The sequence below is a fragment of the Cololabis saira genome, chromosome 17 (assembly GCF_033807715.1).
Source record: "Cololabis saira isolate AMF1-May2022 chromosome 17, fColSai1.1, whole genome shotgun sequence".
Lineage (NCBI taxonomy): Eukaryota > Metazoa > Chordata > Actinopteri > Beloniformes > Belonidae > Cololabis > Cololabis saira.
In genome coordinates, this window is record NC_084603.1 from 4,018,860 (window position 1) to 4,041,826 (window position 22,967).

At 41.5% G+C, this 22,967-nt stretch overlaps 3 protein-coding genes across 7 annotated transcripts in view; 1 reads left to right on the top strand and 2 right to left on the bottom strand.

Annotated features, from left to right (window-relative positions):
* ptpn20 (protein tyrosine phosphatase non-receptor type 20) overlaps nucleotides 1-787 on the bottom strand; it is a 43,321-nt gene extending 42,534 nt beyond the window's left edge. Inside the window, exon 1 of the mRNA XM_061744548.1 lies at nucleotides 1-787. The gene's annotated coding sequence lies outside the window, so the exon portion shown is untranslated.
* Nucleotides 353-19,601, top strand: mapk8a (mitogen-activated protein kinase 8a). 5 transcript variants are annotated; one of them, XM_061744544.1, is made up of 12 exons: nucleotides 353-525; nucleotides 4,999-5,165; nucleotides 5,388-5,517; nucleotides 5,618-5,676; nucleotides 5,783-5,921; nucleotides 7,369-7,534; nucleotides 8,209-8,280; nucleotides 9,725-9,907; nucleotides 10,031-10,155; nucleotides 10,260-10,323; nucleotides 11,794-11,871; nucleotides 17,679-19,601. In XM_061744544.1, exons 1-12 carry the CDS (start codon nucleotides 490-492, stop codon nucleotides 17,861-17,863), a joined length of 1,404 nt encoding a protein of 467 aa, XP_061600528.1. In that variant the 5' UTR covers nucleotides 353-489; the 3' UTR covers nucleotides 17,864-19,601. The 5 variants fall into 5 exon arrangements, with proteins under 5 accessions (XP_061600528.1, XP_061600531.1, XP_061600527.1 ...); XM_061744547.1 differs by having other exon boundaries at nucleotides 17,674-17,835; XM_061744543.1 differs by lacking the exon at nucleotides 8,209-8,280 and adding an exon at nucleotides 7,777-7,848 and having other exon boundaries at nucleotides 354-525.
* The window catches only part of arhgap22 (Rho GTPase activating protein 22), a 17,297-nt gene continuing 13,137 nt past the window's right edge, over nucleotides 18,808-22,967 (bottom strand). Inside the window, exons 7-10 of the mRNA XM_061744541.1 lie at nucleotides 22,870-22,943; nucleotides 22,012-22,133; nucleotides 20,910-21,906; nucleotides 18,808-20,213 (exon numbers count right to left, since the gene is read on the bottom strand). Coding sequence (XP_061600525.1) covers nucleotides 19,994-20,213; nucleotides 20,910-21,906; nucleotides 22,012-22,133; nucleotides 22,870-22,943 — 1,413 coding nt within the window. The 3' untranslated portion in view covers nucleotides 18,808-19,993. The remainder of the gene's footprint in view (nucleotides 20,214-20,909; nucleotides 21,907-22,011; nucleotides 22,134-22,869; nucleotides 22,944-22,967) is intronic.

Below are 22,967 nucleotides of genomic sequence, written 5' to 3' on the forward strand. Positions count from 1 at the left end.
CTGGCAGCATATGTAACCTGTCAGCGGTCTGATCCTTTGCAGCTATTGTGCTCAGTGCTCCCACCGTGGCTCCAAAGTAATCCTCGTGATCATCGCAATGCTGTTGTGATGTCCTCGCAGTAAAAGGCTGCTCGGTTCTGGCAGGTGATTCATCAATGACCATGAACTATACATGGAGCCCGATTCATTTGCTTCTCTTACCTTCAAGCCTCCACGCTGAGGATCCGAAACTTTTTACAGCAATCGGCGGCTATTCTTAGCGTCTCCTCCTTAAACACTTGATTGGATTAACATCGCGATTTGACGGTGACAGGTCAGAGCCGCCAATAGCCGCCAGTGAGCATGAGATCAGCCTCACCGATAATAACTATAAATCCCGTCTGACGCCCCGAAGGTGCGGTGCGGTGCGGTGGATCCCCCGCTCGGGTGTAGGCGCACTACGCGGAAACCTGGGAAGGACGAGCGATCTCGGCCGAGGGCTCCCCAACAATGATCATTACACTGCGGGCCGTCCTCGAGCAAGGGGTAAGACACCCTGGTAGCTTTGTCTCGCTGCGCAAGTCTCCGCTGGGACGCTCGTCCATGCCCGCTCCTCTGCGCTCACGGCTCTGTCTCTGCAGGCCCCGCTGGATCTGAGTTAGGCACCGGGATTTGCAAAAAAAAAGAAAGAAAAAAACGAGGAAAAGCAGTAAGGTGGATGCAAGGGGGATTTTAAACTACTCAGCGATAAGTTAACGCATTTCTTGAAGCGAACGCCCTCCTTGGCACCGCTACAGTCACATGCGCAGAGCATGGCACCGCGTAAAGCCTAAAGCCTGATTTATGGTTCCGCGTTCAATCGACGGCGTATACTACGGCGTAATGTACACGGCGACGCGCAACGTAGGAACGCGGAACCATAAATCCGCCTTTAAAGCTGTTGTAGCGTATAGGAGTGATGCATGAGCTGGAGATCTCACCTTATCATCCAGCACGGGCTTTTCTGCAGAGCCTCTCCGAGTGCACTCCTTAAATGATCCGTCCCTGATATGGACAGGCAGGGGATCGTATCTGACAGGAAAAGCTTGCAGAATATGTGAAATAATCAATTTAAATATAGCGGTGGCTGCATCATCTTTTGTAATTTGAAGCTGTTCGGTTATTAAAAACCTATTAATCCAGGTGGCTTAGCAGTTCAAGGTGATGTACTGTAGTAGGCCTACTTGGTTTTCAGACAACAATAGTGTTGTTCTATCATAGCTATGGCATTCAAAGAAAAAATAACTTCATTTTTATTTCCTCAAAATAAATATTCATCACTTTCTGATCCATATATCATGGCGTATCCTACAATGCAAATGTCATCGGCATGTACAGGGCTAGTTTGATGTATTGTTTTTTTTAGCAAGGTTTAGAAAGACATCCATATTTATTTTTCAGTCACTGTATTAATATACAAACATTAAATACATGTCCTATTTTTGTGTGCATGCCTCAGAGATCCTGGAGGAACATTTTCTCATCTATGGTTGAAATGACAATACACATCTATTTGTGGCTACTGGCCACTTTCAATAATTTATATTTATATATATATATATATATATATATATATATATATATATATATATATATATATATATATATATATATATATATATATATATATATATATATATATATATATATATATGTTTAACACCGAAAAAGCATCAGTCGACCTCTAGATATATACACAAAAATAAAGCACACAATGTTCCAAACAAAATGACTACAAGCAAATGTGACCTCCCTCAGAGCCCACAGCACCGATTTAACTCTTTATAAGAAGATTGCCCCATTCAGATGTTATCAATGATATTAATTAGCATCTATTATATTGAGGCTTAAAACAGTCAGGGTCCTGTATCTGTTTTTTGCATCTCCAAGATGCTGGAAATGAAGTGTGGATGTCATTCAGCATTTGATAAAACAGCAAGACTATTGCACTGTACTGAAAATGCAAATTGATGAGATAACCTTAAACCAGGGCAAAATGGAGTATGTCTTCATCTTTTACTTATGAAATCAGATAAAAAAATCTCTGACTAATGAGTGCTTTACATAACATGTAGACACGGAGATCACAAATTAGATGGGGGGTAGATGTCTTGCAGGATAAAGGCTGATTTATGGTTCCGCGTTAACCCAACGCAGAGCTTACGGCGTAGGGGTGCGCGTCGCCGCGTACCTTACGCCGTACCCTACGGCGTAGATTTAACGCAGAAGCATAATTCAAGTTTAAAACAGGCGGAAGGGGATGGAGGAAGGACCATAGCTTGAAATAAAGGACCGTGGAGGAGGGGGTGGGTGTGTCTGTGTGGATCAGTGACGCAGCGCCGGGACGCATGCCCCGTGCGCGCTGCGCGTCCTGCTCTGTCAGTAGCAGCCAGATGGAAACGTAGGCAATGAATTTGGTGAGGTCATGTATTTTAAGCCGCACAACGGGATAACTCATCCTTCAGCGGCGGCATAAACAAAAACAGCCAGCCGCCCCCGGGAGCATTTCCCCCCCTAATAACGGGACCGCCGGCAGCATCGATCTCGGGCTCGTTTATCCGACAAAGGTAAGATGTGAGGATTCACACCTCGCTCGGCTGCTCAGACGCGCTCATTGTTTGGCCGTGGGGGAGGGTTTGCATGTCGCCTCCCCGCTCCCCGCTGTCTGTTGTGTCACATCCCCAGCCCCGCTTTATTTCCCAAATACTGCGAATATGATGTTGGTTGTTGTGTGTCGATAAGCCAGTTCGTGGCGGACAGAAACCGGGATCGGGACCGACTGCGCAACTCCGTTTTTTTCCAAACCGGCCTCGTCAAAATCACAGCACGGGTGCCATTATTCTAACTGCAACACTGCTGCCGTGCAGCGCCCGGCCTGCTCAGGCTGCTGGATTCACTGCAGAAGCCCGTTTTTCTTCTGATGCAGGGATCCATCCAGTCTTTTTTATTTTATTTATTTATTCTAACATGTCAGTCAGCCCCCCCTCCCCCTAACAGGACAGCAGGGGTCGTGCGGTCAAGGTTAAAACACTGTCAATCAGCGCTTTGGAGATGCAGGGAGACAGTTTCTTCCTCTTCACCTGCTGCCACTATGTGCACTACAAAATAATATATCTCTAATCTGGATGAAGCATGTAACAAGGTAGTATGTAGCAAATTCTCCATTTGGTACATTATAATAAATATATCTGCTTGATATTTTCCTTTTGTTTCCATTTCATCTGATGCACATGGTGATGTTTATAAGATAAGATAAGATAAGATATCCTTTATTTTCTCCCTAAGTGGGGAAACTTATTTTGTTGTCAGCAGTACACTTAGCACACACATGTAGGGGAGGGGTAAAAAGATTGAAAAGTCAGAAATAAAAAATATATAAAAAATACAAAAAGATATGTATAAAAATATGTATAACCACAGGATATGAACAGTATATACAGTTAAGAAACAGTGCAGAAAAGCAGGTGGAGTGTTGTGAGGTAGACTGGCAGATTGACAGATATTGCACATCTTATATTATTGCACATGTTATATTATTGCACATTTTATTGTCCACTGGCTACTAAGAGCAGGCCTGGTTGTACATTATATTATACCTGGCATGTGTGGTGTTATATAAATACTGTAATAACATTTTGCGTTTTTTTTCTGCGGTGTTACATGTTGAAAAAATTCTCCAAGTATGTAGGATTTGTTTTTAAACAAGGCGTGCAAGGAAACTACTATTGCCGGAAGCTAAATTGTCCTTTTTTTTTAAGTGCATGTTTTGGAAACAACTAATTACATCCTCCAACTGAGGCGGCCTGTTTACAGAAAACAAATGTTGAGTCACTATAGATAGTAGTGCACTCTAGGAATGACCCTGCTGCATTCCTGCTTTTGCAGCAGCACATCAGAAATCCCAGAAGTCCCGACCTTTTGAGTGGCTGCTGCCGCGGCGGCGATCCCTGCAGGCACTGCAGCGGACAGGAAATCGCAATTTAAAAGTGGCGGAATTTGTTTCAAGGGAATTTGTTGATGCAGCAAACATTTGGAAGCATCAGCACAGGTTACCTTGCAGCAGGCGCATGGATATGAACACAGTGTGTGGCTAATTTGGAAATATGTGACCTCCCAAAGAAATCAAGTGGCTTAACTTCTCAGCTTGTGATATTCCTCCGCATTTGTGACCATTTTTGGGGGTAAAAACTCAGCTAATTAAAACATAGCTTTACAAATTCACACAATAAACACATTGTCAGTCAATCTTTTGTAACTCAAATGAGCACAATTGTCTCTGCCTCTGTTGGGGGGGCAGCACATCTATTTTCATGTTGCGAGGGAGGTGGATGCTATGGACGTCTTTGTGACGCGAGAGGAACAGAAGGGGAGCTGACTCACTTGATTCTGGCAATTACATCCCTCATATGGGCTGTGTGTCGGGAGTGTGAACGAACAAGGGGAGTGATCATGTTGCTTACATAAGAATTTAAGAAAAGGAAGCTGGCAAGTTCATTTTAGGCAGTTTAGTTTAATCCAAAGAGAAGATATGTTCAGAAATGTCATGAGTACCAATTGATATATCCATGTTGCACCAAGGGTGTTCAGAGTTCCTCGGTGCAACTTGACCCGGTTATCATGTGTCTGTGGAGGACCTGCTCGTGGAATTGAGCTGGAGTTCTGGGCTGGGCTCCAAACTCACAGGAATTATCACTGGCTTGGTTTTCCAGCGTAGCAGAGTCAGTCTGGGAGTTATGTTTCATATGATGGAATAGACCACCGTGTGGCCTGGTGCTCTGCCACCTCCACTAATGACATCAAATCTTCCATCAGTGTGCGCTTGCAAAGGTGCTGAGGCAGGAAGCTGCAGTGCTTGAGTTTGAAATGCAGCAGTCTCTCTCTACAAATCTGCTTTCTAGGGTGCATAGATCTTTATCCAACTTTTATGTCTGACTGGTCTACTCGGCAGCAAAATATTGAAATGAGTTTCTGTCTTCACAGAGGACATTTTTGGATGCGCAGAAAGCACTAATTGAGGAATTCACCATGAACAAAAACAAGAAAGAGAAAGAGTTCTACAGCCTGGAGGTTGGGGATTCAACATTCACGGTACTGAAGCGATACCAGAACCTAAGACCCATCGGCTCAGGAGCACAGGGGATCGTCTGGTGAGTGGTCCAGCCTCATATATATTCTGCATGGCGGGTTACTGTTTCCAGCAGCGTCACCGGAACATTCCCGGCAGTCGCCAAGCGTCACCTTCTGTCAGTGATGAAACTATACCACACATCAGTTGTAACACGTGTATCTCTTTGTTGATGACTCTCCGTTGGACGGAACTATTCTGTGACGTCTCAACCTATCTCCTATATTTTTTTCTTTTTCTTCAGTTCCGCTTATGACCAAATCCTTGAACGAAATGTTGCCATCAAGAAGCTGAGCCGGCCGTTTCAGAACCAGACCCATGCTAAGAGGGCCTACAGGGAGCTAGTCCTAATGAAATATGTCAATCACAAAAATGTAAGTGTGCAGCTTTTGAAAGATGTAGAAAGATTAAGTATTTTCCTGAATGTTTATTTAGTATTTCGCCATTTTGATTGATGCCATTTTATACCCACAGATCATTGGCCTGTTAAATGTATTCACCCCACAAAAATCATTAGAAGATTTCCAAGACGTGTAAGTAACTAAAAATAGTACGTGGTGTTAATGTAATGGGACTCCATCGTGTGTGTCTTCCACAATACTTCCCAGCCATAAATGAGGATTGTTTGTGCTCTCGCAGATATTTGGTGATGGAGCTGATGGATGCCAACCTCTGCCAGGTCATTCAGATGGAGCTGGACCACGAGAGGCTGTCCTACCTGCTCTATCAGACGTTGTGCGGTATCAAACACCTCCACTCCGCCGGCATCATTCACAGGGTAAGTAGCAGCTGGCCTCCGGTTCACAGCCTCATGCCAGCCTGATGTCCTGAAGTGTGAAGTCCTGAACTGTTAAACCCGCTGTGACACATGACGCCAAAGTGTAAGGGCAAAGGGTCAGCTATCACGATATCAGGAGATGAATATACTCGAGTGCTTCGACTGCCTGCAAACCCTTTTTAAAGATACTTTTTTGTTTTGTTTAGACAAATTGGGATAAAATCGAAACCTTTTTGTCGCACGAAACCCTTAACTTGGAACGAATATTAAAAAAGAAAATGCCCTTGAACAAGCACAATATTTTTTGCAGCTTTCGTGACGCAGATGTGAGCCGATACGGACCTCTAACCTCTAAATTGAATATGGCAGGTAGATGTATCATTTCCCCATATGGATCAGTAAGCAGAAGGGCGCTCAGTGAGCACATCCTCCGCCAAGGTCAACGCTCCTATGTCACAACTTGGAAGGAAATGATCCAGATCCACATAAAAATCTAATTGACTCCTCATCCTTCTTTCCAGATCTTTTGTGGACAGACAAGCATTGCATGAAACAGATATTCACCTCAAAAATATGTGATTGTCAGCCAGTTGTACATTACAGTAAAAAAGACGGGTATTAAGGCTGAATTATACTTCTGCGTCAAAACGACGCCGTGTCTACGGCGTGTGGTTTTTGGACACGCAGAGGACACGCCGTCACATGCGCCGTCAGTGACGTGCACCTCCCGAAAATTGTAACTACGCGTCGAGGAGACGCCGTCCACACGCAGACCGAGAGGGCTGTGATTGGTTCGTTTGAAAGCGAAGCATATCCGGTTTCCGGTTTGAATCAGTAGTGAACTTCCAGGGCTCTTTTCTTCGTTTATATGTGATTTTTTTTTGTTTTTGTTTTTTGCACAATAGTTGTCCTTATCTCTTTGATTTACTGTGACCGGAAAAAGTCGGATAAACCATTCAGAAAAAGATCGCTAACTAGTGGCCGCGGGGGGTACTGCACCGCGACCAAATGGAGAGACGGAGAAGTCCGAAGGATTCGTGACGACGTCACGGGTGCGCCGTGTGCTCTGCGTGTGTGTGACGCAGAAGTATACCCGCACCTTTAAACATTGAGCTTTCAAACTAAGAGAGCTCCAAAAGGAAAAAAATCTTCATTGTAAAATGACAATTCATTTTGTTTTTAAATAAGGAAAACATCAAACACATTTTTACTTCAGGGAAATAAACTCAATTATAGTGCGACATTTACTGATAATAAAGGCAGTTAATAAAAGCATTTACTGCTAATAAAGGCAATTAAACCAAGTGATATGTTGTTACGTCCATTCCGTTTCGATGTTGTGATTAAGACATTTCCATCTTTTGCGGTAGACTTTACATTTGAATGTCAAGTCATTGCTTCTTATTGACATTTAAAAACATCCCAATGTGATATTTCTCATCTGCAGGACCTCAAGCCCAGTAACATAGTTGTCAAGTCAGATTGTACCCTGAAGATTTTGGACTTTGGTTTGGCTCGGACGGCCGCCACAGGTCTCCTGATGACGCCGTACGTGGTCACGCGCTACTACAGAGCACCAGAAGTCATCCTGGGGATGGGCTACCAAGCCAATGGTGAGCGACACTCAGTAAAGAATAACAGTTGCACCATACTGTGAAACCTTTATGAATTTGATTGTCTCACGTCTGTTATGACTCATAACGATGCAGCTGAAGATAAATCTTGTCGTTAACACCTGCATGGCTTTTACATAATGGATCTAATGGTTAGAACATACTCACCAGAGAACCCTTTTACCTGTCACTAACCTGTTTCTCACCTTTTCACTGGCTGTGTTTGTGTTCCACTTCACTAGTGGACATATGGTCTGTGGGCTGCATTCTGGCAGAAATGGTTCGCCATAAAATCCTCTTCCCAGGAAGGGACTGTATCCTTGTGTCCGCTTCTAAAAAGCTCCTCCCAGTTAACCATAACAGTTTTAATAAAGTCTACGCCATCAGATTATGCGTGCATACTGTAACCGATTACTGTGACTTGTGTGTAGCCGCTGGGCAGTTATGAGCTGCACATTTTCATCAGCATGTCACTTACTGTTTTTATCTGCTTGCAAGCACTCTCTCTGGCCCTCCTTTCATATCTTTTTGTTTCTGCATGGTTTCCATTTTCATCATCACGTTTCTACCTTTCTCTTTGCATTCATCTCACTTTTTTTAAACAATTTTTTTTTTCCTCTTCATGTTTTTATCTGCATGATCACCTCTCTGTCACCTGCAATGCCCACCTCCAGTGGATGTATGGTCAGTGGGCTGCATAGTGGCTGAGATGATCAGGGGAAGTGTGTTGTTCCCCGGCACTGATCGTATCCTTCCCCATCACTGATCACCGTGTCATCACTTCATTCACTTTGAAGAGATCCACCATCATCCCGAGAGCTTCCCTTTGTCACTCTGTTATTCTATACTCCATGAACTACATCCTTGTTTCACTGCATCCCACCTCTTGTGAGAATAAAATTAGTTGAAATGGGTAATAGTTCCTGAGAGAGTATGTAGCCCACCGTGATTATCTACTGAATGCATGTAGTACCCTTGTGGTGAAGTAGTCCTTTAAAGTTTCTATGAATACAATTATGTGAAGTATGTTCTGATTTTCACACAAGCCCTGAAAAATGAGTGAAGAGAACCTGATGAAAGATTAGATGAGCGGAGAGAGCATGAAAAATATCACACTTACACAGATTTACTTTGTATTACATATGTAAGTGAGCAAAACATGTGTAGCTCCAGGTAAGTCTTATACTGTAGTTGTAGGAAGCATTGTTGTAAATTCTAGGGCAGAAATATTGTAAAATCAGCCAAACGTGTGCTAGTGGTTGTATCATAGTTGGGGCCTGTTAAGTTGCAGCTGAGATTTCATTTAATGGTGGAAAAAATAATTCAGATTCAGGCCGGAAGTGAGTTTTTTTAGTATTGAAAAAAAACAACCCTCCAACATCCCTGACTTGATTTTATTAAAATAAAGGGATAACATTCCTGATAGTTGTAAGAATTATGAACAGTTCTGCAGTTACTGCTTCAGTAGAGAGTGAAAAAGATACTGAAAGCAGAGGTCTTTTTAAAGGGGACCTATTATGAAAAACACGTTTTCTCTTGCTTTAACATAGTATATTAAGTGGTCTCCCCTAAGCCTGCCAACTAAGACGAGGAGGAAAGCAACCAAATTCTGCAGTGTCTGTACAGCCGTCCAGTGTGATGTGACTTCTACGAGCCGTTCAGATTCTGCTCCCATTCGTTACGTAACGAAAATGCGATTTACATAGGTCGGCCTCCGATGCGTGAAACCACGCCCACAACTAACTCCACTGGTCGGAGATTCCGCCATTTTTTCGTAGCGGTGTATCGCGTCATTCAGGCAGCCAATCAGCACAGAGCCTCATTATCATAGCCCCGCCCACTCAGAATCCTGCATAGATAATGAGGTTAGAGACTGGGATGCTGCAGACATAGCTCAGAGGCTGAATTTTTAATTTATTTAGCAAAAACAATCAAAAGCTTGTTTTTAAGACATTCAAGGCCTGTTTAAAATAGGTATTAGATGCCATAATATGTCTCCTTTAACTTTGCCACAATATTGCAGCATCCAATATTGGATTATTTTAATAGTAAATACCCACCTGCAGTATTTGCATTTATCCTTCCGTGCACTTCAAAGGAAGGTAATTGTCGTGCTGTCCTTAATGCCCCGTAGTATTGGTGTGGATCTGTGTTTGTGTAAGGCCTTTTCCTTTAACATTTCCACTTCAGACATCGACCAGTGGAACAAGGTAATTGAGCAGCTCGGTACTCCGTCTCAGGATTTTCTGATGAAGCTGAATCAGTCGGTAAGGACGTATGTAGAAAACAGGCCCCGGTATGCTGGATACAGCTTTGAGAAGCTCTTCCCAGATGTGCTCTTCCCCGCCGACTCTGACCACAACAAACTGAAAGGTAACGTCAGTTCTGTCATCGGGTCGCGACTTAAATCATCAAAATGTCATCGTCCGTTTTCTAGATTCATAGCCTCATGATTAACTGCGTGACACCTTATCTGTTTTGTTGCATTTCCCTCAGCGAGCCAAGCTAGAGATCTCTTATCCAAGATGTTGGTGATTGATGCCTCAAAGCGCATCTCTGTGGATGATGCCCTTCAGCACCCGTATATTAACGTTTGGTATGATCCAGCCGAGGTGGAAGCAGTAAGTGAATGCATCACATTCGAGCTTCTTATTTCACCTGAAATAGAAATGTGGGATTCCTTTTGGATCACCGGGGTGTCATTCCAACCTTTTCTCTTCCTCAGCCCCCTCCAAAGATCCCGGACAAGCAGCTGGATGAGAGAGACCATACTGTAGAGGAGTGGAAAGGTGAGCGGGCACACAGAGCATTTACCAGTTCACTTCTTACAGGCATTTTGACTGTATAATCCAACTCATTTGGCCACGGTGGTGGCAACAATTTGAAAACATGGCAGGGTTTCTTTCCCGTTAAAATGTTCAAGTGAGGGCCGCTCAGTGGTGCAGTAGGTTAAGCAAGTGGCTCATATACTGAGGCTACATTCCTCCTGCAGTGGTCGCAGGTTCGAATCCCAACCTGTGCACCTTTGCTGCATGTCATCCCCATTCTCTCTCTCTACCCCCTTCTTGTTTGCAACTTGAATAAAGGGCCACTAAAAAAAAAGGTTCATGTGAAACTTATATTGTCAAAACTTGACTTTCATACTTGAGCTGAATTTATTTCTAACAAAACACCTATTATATTGATAATCAATCACCAAGGCACATTTGACCCACTACACACAGACCTTAAATGGCCAGGGCTTTTTTCCCTTAGGAGCTAGATATTATTTCACCTATGGCTCTTTTGGTTTTCTGTTGAAAGGATAGATCAATCAAAGGAGGTCAGTTCTTGTCATGATCTCTGTGTCCTCCACAGTACACCTGCAGAGCTTGTGGGGTTTTGTTAATTGATGCATTAGAACATAATTGCTTTAAAACACGTGTATCAATTCTTTATGAACTCTACCTTCTCATTAATTCGATTGCTTGCTCGATGGATGTGTGTTCTGTATTTTTTCTCAGCAAATTTCTTTAGGCACGAAGGCAGGATTTGAGCTACTGAACTATTACGGATATTAAACCTGAGAGAGAAATGCAGAGGAAAATATTTGAGCTATCAGAAATGTTCAGTGTTCAAGGTACTACTCTAATCTCAAAAGTCCTGTCCCCCTGCCCAAACTCTTTTTGAGGGTGACATTTCCTGTAGGTGGAAATTGACGGGGATGAAGAAATAGACCCAGTTTCTAGGAAATGGTCCTGTGTTCTAAATGCGGGTCCGGTTGGTCAGATTCTCTGTATCGGTGATAGCATGATAACTTTCCACACTGTGGAAGATGATGATTAAAAAAAAAAACTCACAGACACGCACACAGCCAGTGATTATCCAGAAATGGAATCAGGTCTTTACAAAGGGCCATGTTGTGTGACTCCAAACACTCCTTTAAAGCCTATCCATAGTGCTTTCCACTGCGAGGAACATGACTCTGTTGGGCATCGGAGAGACTTACGATTGTTAGTAAATATCACTTTCCGTCATTCAGCCAAAATGAGCTCACCCGAATGCCTGTCGGGTGATAATGACCTCTCAATCATTTTTAGAAGGGGCCACACCACAGTCCTGCTGGTCTAAATTAGAAACATGATGCTGCTTGGAGCGTACAGTATGCAGCACATCCTGACTGTACAGAAAAGCATATGACACTCTGTGACACATGGATCATTGATTCGCCTCTGTGTCTTCAGCTTCAGTTAAACAATGGCCCTTTTTTTTATTTGCAGATCTAATTTATAAGGAAGTGACTGAATGGGAGGAATTTACAAAGAATGGAGTGATAAGAGGTCAGCCGTCTCCTTTAGGTGAGTAATCACCTTAACTTTGGGATTTAAGAAAAAGTGAAAAGCTGCATTACAGTGAATAAAACATGTTCTTTGTCAGAGGCTTGTGCCAAATGTTTCTCAGAGGTCTTATGCAAGTTTGAAAGAGCTGTCATAAGATTTTGTTGTGCCACACAATGACATTCACTTTGTGCAATTGACTGATAAGAGGAAAAAAACATCTTTTCCTTGGTAAGTATTAAAATGAAGTCACATCAAAAACAGATGACCAACACATGGCATACTGCACCATGTCATTATTTATTTACCAAAAAACCACAATGGAGAAGCCACGTGTGAATAACTCAGTGCATCCTTGATGTTTTTATACTAATCGAGGTCCACATTCACCATTTCTTTTGCACTAGTCTTAAAATCTGCATTTTAAAGAAAAACTAAAACACCAAAATATTTATAGACGATAGTAGTGGTAAGACCGTGACAGGTAGGGAAACATACAGCTGTTGTGCAACACAGACTGAGCTACGGCAGAGATTTGCACACAAAGCAAATCTGTTAACAGAATATATTGATTATGAAGCCATGTTATCGATAAGTAACTGGGGGAAGTTTAAGATGAACTAGAACAATCACAGTTGTTTACCTTACTGTTATTCCTTATCCTATTCCCTTAGTGTTATTCAATTAAATTTAATTCAGTTCAGCGTCTATTACACTACAATATGTCCCTAGGCGGTTTTCAGAGAGACCCAGAACATCAGCCCGGAGCAAATATTAAAGAAACAATGGCAACTAAAGAACTCCCCTAGCCAGTGGTGGACAGTAACGGAGTACATTTACTTGAGTACTGTACTTAAGTACATATCCAGAGGATTTGTACTTTACTTGAGTATTAGATTTCTTTGGTACTTATTACTCTTACTTGAATACATTTCCAAGACAAATATTTTTACTTTTACTCGAGTAAATTTCTAGGAAGGCTGAAAAGTACTCGTTACTTTCAGGTCTGCTCTTTTTTCTTCTTCCCTAAAATCCTATTGGACACAAGCTGTTTTTGTCAAAGGAGGAGACCTATCACAGTGCACGCTCTCCACTGGGATGTACGTAAAGCGGAAATACGTCAAGCCTCCTCAAAACGATACCGCCAAAGTAGCCTGTGTTTGTCAAGACAGAGCCGCATTTGAGTTATTGAAAGCAGAGATGTAGTTTTTTGTAAAGCAGTGGTCTTTGAGGGGGATCCAGACTTAGTTGGATGGTGCAGGTTCATTTGGTTTCAGTTCATGATTGTTAATAAACTCTGCATCATCTGCTGTCCTCTTATGATCCCATTCATTTGATTTGTTTTTGGTGTTTCTGCAGGTTTTATATAACATTGTGGTTCTAAAAGCAGCACATCAGTGCAGCTGGTTTCAAAGAGTTAATTCTCAGAAACAAGAGTTAAAAGATCCTTAAATTAATTTAGAAAAAATATAGTAATTTACTGATGTGGAAAATGAGAAATTTACTCTTACTTTTACTTAAAGTAAATTTAAAAGCATTTACTTATGGATACTTAAGTACCTTTAAAAGCAAGTACTTTTCTACTCTTACTCGAGTAATATTTTGACTGAGCTACTTTTACTTGTAACGGAGTAAATTTTGACCAGTAGTATTTGTACTCTTACTTAAGTACTGGGGTCGAGTACTCTGTCCACCTCTGCCCCTAGCTGGAGGAAAAACCTTTTAGGCTTAGCAGTGTGAAAGAAATACTCCCCTTTAGGAGGGAAGAAACCTTGAGCAGGACCTGGATCCTACGATGGGACCTCCTGCCGAAGGCCAGCTGGGTGGGGGAAGAAAAAAGGGGGGAGATAGGACAGAGGGAGGAGAGCCAAAAATGTGTTGTCCGTATTACATATAACAAAACATGCTAATTAACAATTAGCTGGATAACCTTTTATGTACTTATATTATGACTGATACAAGAAGAATGGATGTATTGCAGAGACAACTATATAAACAAGTGTAGACAGCAGAAAGCAGGTGGTCAGAGGGTGGGACTACATGTCAGCATGCAGCTCCTGAGGCTCTGGCCTGCAAACATGCACAGAAGGGAAAAGAGGGGGCAGACAAGCACAACAAACTACAAGAACAATGACAGCAGTTGCACTTAGGGGGTACATGTAATTAATAACCATGGATTGAGCTGAAGGAAGAAAAGAGACTAGGAAAGAAGAGAAGAAGGGGTGAGGGGCAGCGCTGTGTGGGTCATGTCGGTGTTCCCCTGCAGCGTAGGTGTATAGCAGCATATCTACAACAAAGCTATGTTTAAGACGAGCTGCTCTAGTGACTGACTGACTGCTGGCCCTTAGAGTTTACACTAACTATAGGCTTTACTAAACATAAACGTTTTAAGTTTGTTTTTAAAGGTGGAGGTGGTGTCAGCTAGGAATGGGCGATATTTTACCGTTCACGATAAACCGTCAAAAAAATTCCCCACGGTAAGAATTTGTATCTCACGTAAAAACGATAAATTGAGGAAATGAGCCTGAAAGAAAGAAAGAAAGAAGAAAGAAATGAGCATGAAAGAAAGAAAGAATAAAGAAATGAGTCTGAAAGAAAGAAAGAAGAAAGAAATGAGCCTGAAAGAAAGAAAGAAAGAAAGAAAGAAATGAGCCTGAAAGAAAGATAGAAAGAAAGAAATGAGCCTGAAAGAAAGATAGAAAGAAAGAAATGAGCCTGAAAGAAAGAAAGAAAGAAAGAAAGAAAGAAAGAAAGAAAGAAAGAAAGAAAGAAAGAAAGAAAGAAAGAAAGAAAGAAAGAAAGAAAGAGAGAAAGAAAGAAATGAGCATGAAAGAAAGAAAGAAGAAAGAAATGAGCCTGAAAGAAAGAAAGAAAGAAAGAAATGAGCCTGAAAGAAAGAAATATTCCCGTTGATGACACTTTTTGTATTGGTATTTTTTTTATCGTTATTGGGTTAAATGCCAGAAATTATCGTGATACATTTTTTTGTCCATACCGCCCATCCCTAGTGTCAGCCTCCTTAACCCAAATTGGAAGTTGGTTCCATAGTAATGGTGCCTGATAGCAGAACGGCCATCCTCCAAACCTAGATTTGGAGACTCTTGGAACAACAAGAAAACCTGCACTCTGAGAACGGAGAGCTCTGTTAGGAACATAAGGGACTATTAGCCATTTAGGACTTTATGCAAGTCTTTGAATTTTGAATTGGATACTGAGCTTTAGGGGGACCTGAAGGAGGGAGGCTAACACTGGGGAGACGTGGTCTCTCTTGCTGATTCCTGTCAGCGCTGCTACATTTTGGATCAGCTGGAGGCTATTCAGGGAATTTTACTTGGACATCCTGCTAATAATACATTACAGTAATCTAGTCTGGAAGTGACAAATGCGTGGATTAGCTTTTCAGCTTTTCACCCCGGGAGTGGATGCTCCTAATCTTGGCGACATCACAGAGGTGGAAAAAGCTGTCTTACAAACCTGATTGTTGATTACCAGAGCCCACTGTACAGGGGGCACCTACGATTTGAGAGCAGAAGCCTGAAAACAGGCTGGTACGTACAGGGTTAGATGACAGATCCTGCTCAAAAATACAGTAACTGCAAGGTCTCTTGCAGTTGTATTAGAGATCAGCTTTAACCTCAGTTTTATCAGAATTTAAAAGCAAAAAGTTTGTGGAGATCCAGGCCGTAATGTGCTTAAGACGTGTTGAAAGTTTGGCTGATGGTTCTGTTTCATCCGGGTTCCTAGATAAATGCAGCGCTGGATCATCGGCATAGCAATAAAAATTGGTACCATGGTTCTGGATGATACTTCCTCGACGGCTGCATGTATAAACTGAACAAGACTGGCCCTAGCACTGAACCCTGCAGGACACCGTAGCAGACCCTTGTCTGTGCAGAAGAAACTTCTTTAACATGAAGGAACTGGAATCGTCAGATAGATATGATTTAAACCAGCCTAGTGCTGTCGCATCAATCCTGACATCATACTTAAAGAGAAGTTTGAGATCTATAACACATGAATTTACTTATCAAAGTATTCCATACGGCAAGTTGGATGTGATTTTTGGAAATGATGGCATGGTGTAACATATCATGTGTTGTTTATCTATCTGAGGTTGTATTTCCTTCATTTAAAGACACGGTATGGCCCAAATGGAAACGTTGACTAACTTTTACCTTTCTTGTCATCATTTTTAAGACAGACTTTTAGATTAAAAAACTGATTTTCGATCATAAAAAAGACACAAGGTCAATTTAATAATTCACTGTAATGGATCATGTGACCTTTCTTTTTTATTTTATATTTATCATCTCTTTAGAGGCAGAAATGAATAGTGACAAATCTGTCAAGTTATACAGAAAAAAACCTCCCCAGTGGGTTTCAAAACCACTGAAGATGTTAAGAATATATATTTTTATTTTCAACAAGGCCTTAGGTTTGAATGGGTTAAAACTGCAGCGTGACTACGGTTGAGACAGCAGGTGTCTTGCATCATGTGTTCTGCAAGATAAAATTGCTGCGTTTGTCAGTGGAGTTTACTTTTGGCTTTAAAGATAGCCATACAAAGGCTTCAGTACCTTGTCAGAAGAGGTTTTCTGACAGCGAGTTAAGGAAGTGGAAGAGAGCACTTACTAATTGGTGCTTCTTTGAACTGCTTTGCAGACATTTTGCTGAAAGAAAAGTTAAACGGTTTCATTGTGGCTCGTGTGAAAACTGAACAACTAAAAAAAAACCATTAGTCTCCTGTAGGGGTGTAACAATATATCGTGCCACGAAATTTCGCGATACAAAAATGTCACAATACGTGTCGTGGAGGTGACAAAGTGTATCGCGATATTGGGTTATTAATATTAATCTATTGTGTTGACTAGAAACGCGCATCCGACCGCGGCCACGACCGCACCTCGACCCGCGGACCAGAATCTTACTCCACTCAGAAGAAACTAGTCCCGTTTTGCAGTCCCGTTTTGAGCTCTGAACTTTTACTTATAACTCTGGTGTAGAGTTAAGCCTTACCTTATTAAATTAAACCTTTTTGGGGTGGTGAGTAGGATAAACACGGAGACAACTTCTGCTAAGTTCCAGTGTACTTTAATGTCCCTCAAAAGCGTAGGATTTTAGAACATCAACACAGCACCTAGTGCCGTACTGTGGCGTATCACTCCGCCCAATCTAAAACAGACTAATCACTACAGATAAACTGACTAGTGTCATTATAGTCCTTGATTTACAGAATATAAAGAATATATTTATAAAATAATGAACCCTGAATTAACAAAATAACCTTCTTAACAAAAATAAATCTCCTCTTACACTTATAAGGTGAGCATTAATCAATCTTTTTTATGATGTAAAATTGTATGTATTTATTTACTTGTATTTATTTATTTAATTTTAGTTGTTCAATTTCTGGAAAAGAAAAAAGTCAAATCATACATGAAAGAAACTATTCAGTTTGTGGCAAAATATTTGTACTTGTATGAAACTGAAGATCATAATGCAAACCTGACATTTACTTTTAGTTCAGTTTGTGGAAAATGGTTGGCCTGGCTTTCTCTTTAAAACTTAAACAGTTATAAAGAATTACAAACTGTAACAATAGGGCAAACGCAAAGCATTATTTTGTATTTTGTGTCTTTCAAATAAAAGACAATTTCCTCATGACTACCTCATTCAAGGTTGTTAAAAAAATACTGCTGTATCGTATCGTTATCGTGACCTCAATATCGTGTATCGTACCGTATCGTGAGATTAGTGTATCGTTACACCCCTAGTCTCCTGTGTTATTTCAACGAACCCTATTCGTTGATGTGTTTTTCGCAGCACAGGTGCAGCAGTGATCGACAGCCCCCCCCAGCCCTCGTCCTCCTCTTCTTCCTCCTCTTCGGCCAACGATGTTTCATCCATGTCCACCGAGCCCACTGATCCCAGCAGTGACCCCACCATGGCCTCTGAAACGGACAGCAGCTTGGACAGTCACACCTCTCTGGGTGCGCTGGCCTGCTGCAGATAACACGCGCGTCTGCACAGACACACGTCCACACTCACACCTCCCTCATCAGTGTGTCTGCCGAGAGACGGTGCGGACGAATGGAACTCACATTGGTTTCTAGAGCTGCGGTTTTAATGTACAGTTTGTTTTTAATGTCCCCCTCCCCCCACCCCCCGCCATCCCTACACTGCTGTAAATTATTGTGGTATGAAATTGTATCATGATGACTGTATTTTTTTCTGCAAAGAATCAAGAGTATGTTTTGATGTGAAACTGTGATTAATGTAACAAAAAAAGGGATTTGAGTGTGTTTTACACATTGCTGGGTTTTTTTTTTTGCTACTGCAAGAGTCAAACACCATACCATTACTACCCCCGTATTATGTTGGAGATTCTTTTTCTTCATGTACAGTTTTTGGACTTTTGAAGGAATATACACCAGTTCTGTCTGATGGGAGGCAAATGTGATCTTGGATTGAAATGTACATGAAAGTTTTTTTATTTTGACATAGTTTTGTCTTATTCTTGTAGAAAGCAGGCCTTGGGATATCAAAGTTAATATATTTCTTTTTAAATCGTGTATGAATGTGTTCATCTTGAAAGTCTGTTTGTTGCCCTGATGGAATTTTTTTTATTATTTTTTACTAGAGTACTGTATTTATTGACGTAGATGTAATTTGTAGGTAACGGTTTGTCGGAGGAATAAGAACAGGGTGAATGTAAAAGTAAAAGAAGAAGCTTGTTGGTGCTGTAACGAGCTGAAGTGGGCCGCCCCACTGGCTATTGTGAATGCTGTGATTGGGGACTGTCACCAGAGACTAAATTTAAATTAGTCACTTTATCTTTTTGGCATGTTGTGTCAGACATTATTCACAGCTGTCTGATTTAATATTTAATTTAAGTGCCCTTACTCAGTTTCGTGATTTCTTTTTTTATTTTATTGTTTCAGTCCTCTTTACGGCAGAGACGTCTTGAGTTCTACCTCACACATGCAAACAATCAAACACATTTTTAGAGACAAACAGAATCATGGCACAGATGATTTGACAGAATGCAAAGTAGTTTTTTTTCTCCAGTTTTTTATTTCAAGCTAGAAGGTATCTGTTAATGTACATCTCATTCAGAAGTACTATTTATATGCTCTTGTGTGGGTGTGTGTAGTTAACTCATGGATTAGTAGTCGGTGAACAACCTGTACATTTGACTGTAGATGTATGCATGTTTTCTGGGAAACAGAAAACAGGTATTTGCCACCTGCCATGGTATTTATGTATTCAACGATTCAGATTCCTAAACTGTATATTTCGTGGTTTTGGAGCTCAAAGCGGTAAAACTTTACCATCAACTCCCAGAATGCACCCTGGGGATTGGGACACTTGTCCTGAGCCCTGTTTTGGCCACATCACTTCTGACTGTTTTGACTTCCTTTTTGTGTGTGTGGCTTTCCCCCTCCTCCATCCTCTAAGAAACATAGATCAGATAGAATAGACTGTTGCATGAGTTTTCTCTGAGCATTAGTGCAGGTACATTTATTGTAGAGTTATTTATTGCACCGCTGGGATGGTGCTGAGGACTGATGAGGATGTGGCCAAACACCGTCAGCGAAGACTAAAAGCTCATGTGGTATGTTTTGCAAAGGACAGTCGTGTGAATTTCAGCCTTTTATCTAACAATGACTCACTCACAGATAAATTATTCAGCTCGCTAGTTATGGAAACTGTCTACCTTCAACTCCAGCAAATAAAGAGTTTCATTTTAATATCTCATATTGTTCTACTTATTTTCCTAGTCTAGAATTTCATGGAAAACAAACGCATGTGAATGACAATACTTTGACATGTTATCGATAAGGCCTTTACTGGTCACTGAATGAAACGAGCAAATAATTGGACATAACTACCTGTCCAATGTATACGTACTCTATATAATGGCTAGAAATGTTAAGGAATGACAAAGTGAGGGTTCTTGGTCCAGACGAATTCTTGTTTGGCACCGGCACTGGTCAGCGTAGGCACAGGACAGCCGTTCTGTAAAGGGCAAGATGGCGATTAGCACTGCACTAGAGGTATTTGGTCTCGAGAGCTTTGGGGCTGGTTGGTCTTCCCAGTGGCTGTGCTCCCCCAGGACCGGACGAAGGCAGGTTGGTCTGGTCTAGTTGGCCTGCGTTGCTCCTGTTGTCAGATCTCCAAGCGTCTTGAAGAATTCCTCCATCTCCTGCTGGAGGAGAACATTTCGATTTTCTGCATCTTGATGTGCTCGCTCCGAGTTCCTGAGTCGGATTTCCAGCATGTGAAACTTCTTCTTCTCCTGGTCCAGCTCCTCTTCAAGGCGATTTACCTGCGACTGATATCTGGAACACGACTCCTCCAACCTCAAAAGAGAGAATAAGAGATTATGAATTACACTTAACCTTTGTCTGGTGTTAGCTTTCTGTTACCATCTCCGATGTTAACGGGTCGGTTTTGACCCGTGTTTTAAATTATCTCTAAAATACACTAAAAGCAATTATCCATCATCCAATTTGTTTCTCATCTCTTGGTTACATTGTTAGGCTTCCTTATCCATGGACTCTGGGCCTTTTTTTTGCCAGTATAGCCCTTAATTTCAATTTTAAAAACTGGTAAAATGAGCCTCAAGAGAATCATATGAATAAATAAAAGGTTGTTGTGTTACCTGGCTATTACGGAGAGGTATTAGAACACATATCTTAAATAAATTTGTTTTAGTTATTTTTTCATTTTAATATTATTAACTATAGTAACATCTATGGTGTAATGGGTAAATTTCGACCCATTTACTTCAAGGAAATGGAAAAAAATTAAAAGGTAACAATTTCAACCAGAGCATTTTATAATTTAGTGAAAAATAAATGTTGGATATTATTTTGTTGAAATACAGGTTCCTGACAAAGTCAAAAAGCCTTGATGCAATAAACGCATTTTTGTGGTAGTTTTATGAATTTAAAACCTAAGAACGGGTCGGTGGCAACCCTAACAACAGACGAAGGTTAATGCTGATTTTGGTTGATTATTTTACAAAAAAAAAAAGACAACTGACTGATTCTTACTTGCAAATGCAGGTTTCATAGCTCATCTTCTGTTTCTTCAGTTCCTGCTTAAGATCGATCTGCATACTTGAGAAATCTCCATTGGTTGCTGTGACATCCTCCTCATTGCCGCTTGCACTTTCCAGAGTATTTGCACTGTCCACCGCCACCGAGGGTTTCTCTTGACTCTGTTCTGAAATCGTCGTTTTATAATTTTCCTCTGGCTCCGACAAAGAGATCTCATAGGATGTCCAGATGGGTGGGCTGTCAGCAGGCAGGCTTAAGCTGGACGGAGCAACATTATCATAGGCGGAGAGTCGGTGGGACTGGTGGAAGCCTCTGTGAGACACGGATGCGTGAGAACAGTTCTCATCCGAGTCTCTCTGCGAGTCCTTGAGTGAAAGAGTGGTTTCCTTAAGTGAGAGGGTGGAGTCCTTCAGAGACAATGTCGAGTCTTTCAGCTTTTCCCCAGATGAGGTGGTGCGCCTGTGTGCTCGGAAGGATGACAAGCCATTCATCAGCCAGTTGCTCCCCCCAGCCGCGGACACATCCCCGGCCGAGCCTCCTATTTTCCCCCTGGGCCCTGCAGAGGCTGCGCTGCCCTTGAAGGAGCACCGCCAGGACGGCAGGGCTTTGGACTGTTTGCTGGGGCTAACAGCTTCACTTTCTCCTTCTGTTTTGCTATCTCCTTTTCTGTCCACTTTCTCATCTCTCTTGCCTTTATTTTTCCCCTCAATCCATCCATCCTCACACTTTTCAGACGAAACGGGGCTTGATGTGGTCAGCTCACTGTTGGTGGAAGGGGTTGGAGATGAAGTATTCTCTTGTGGGGTTTTGGAGCTCATGCCAGAAGAAGGCAGAACATCAGCATCTTCTTGTGAAATCCATTCCACTTTGCAGCGTTGGACCTCTGGTTGGTGTGGATGACTCTTAGTCTCGGCTTCAGGCTCTTCACATGGGTAAAGTTGGAAGTGTTCACTGATCAGCACAGTCATCAGGTGCTGCACCTGCGAACTTCCTGTTCACAGTGAGAGATATCTCCATCAGTGTTTGACATACCTTGTGGCATTAACAATAAAGCAGTTTTTTTTTTGTTACATATCACATTGAAATCATATCCAACCCTCCATCATTGTAATCGGATCCTCCACTCTGGGTCTAAGTATGTTAGGTCCAAACACGGTGGCCAGGTTCTGCACGCTCATCTTATTGTCACCGGAGTGCGACTGCACCTCATCAAGAAACCTGACAAAGACAAAGACAAAAGCAGAAAATGCCATAAATGTGTGAAATCATCAGTGTTTACTGCTCCACCTGGTAGAAACCCTTTTGTTTTTAAATACATTTTTAATTCAGTAGGAAATGCTCTTCAGAACTGTGGCTGGTGTGCAGACTCAAATGGAGATGTTAAATAGTCAAAAGGAGACGACATGTAATAATGGAGTCAGTGATGTCACTTCTGATGTCAAGGATGAATCTATGTTCTTAAAAGCCAATGATCTTCAATTGTGAATTGAATATTACTACAAATTAGGGCTGGGCGATTTTGGACAAAAATAAAATCCCAATTTTTTTTCTCTGAAAACCCGATTTTCGATTTCGATTTCGATTTTTTTGGTAAAACTACAAAAGACAATGGAATAAATTGTTTCAAATATTTTATCTTTATTTTTAAAGAAAAATAGCAAACAAATTTCCCTATTGGGAATGAAGTGCAATTGAAAGATACTGTAAATCCTCCTTGAGTTTAGTAAAGTGACAACATTTACAATTTTCTTGACCAAACAAAGATGACTAGACGAGCTCTGTTTGTAATGCTGTAAAAAAGGAAAATCGATTTTCCGATTTCCTTTTTTTAACATCGATTGTGATTAATAAATCCGATTTAGATTTAAAATCGATTAATGGCACAGCCCTACTACAAATGCAGCTACACTGAGACCCATCACAGTTGCTACTTCATAAGACACTGTTTACTTACTCGCAGATGTACTTAAGAAGGTTGTAATTGACCTGAGGAAGGGATTTCACCTGTTTGCCCAGTTCTGTGATCCCCTTGAGCAAAAAAAATAAAGTTAA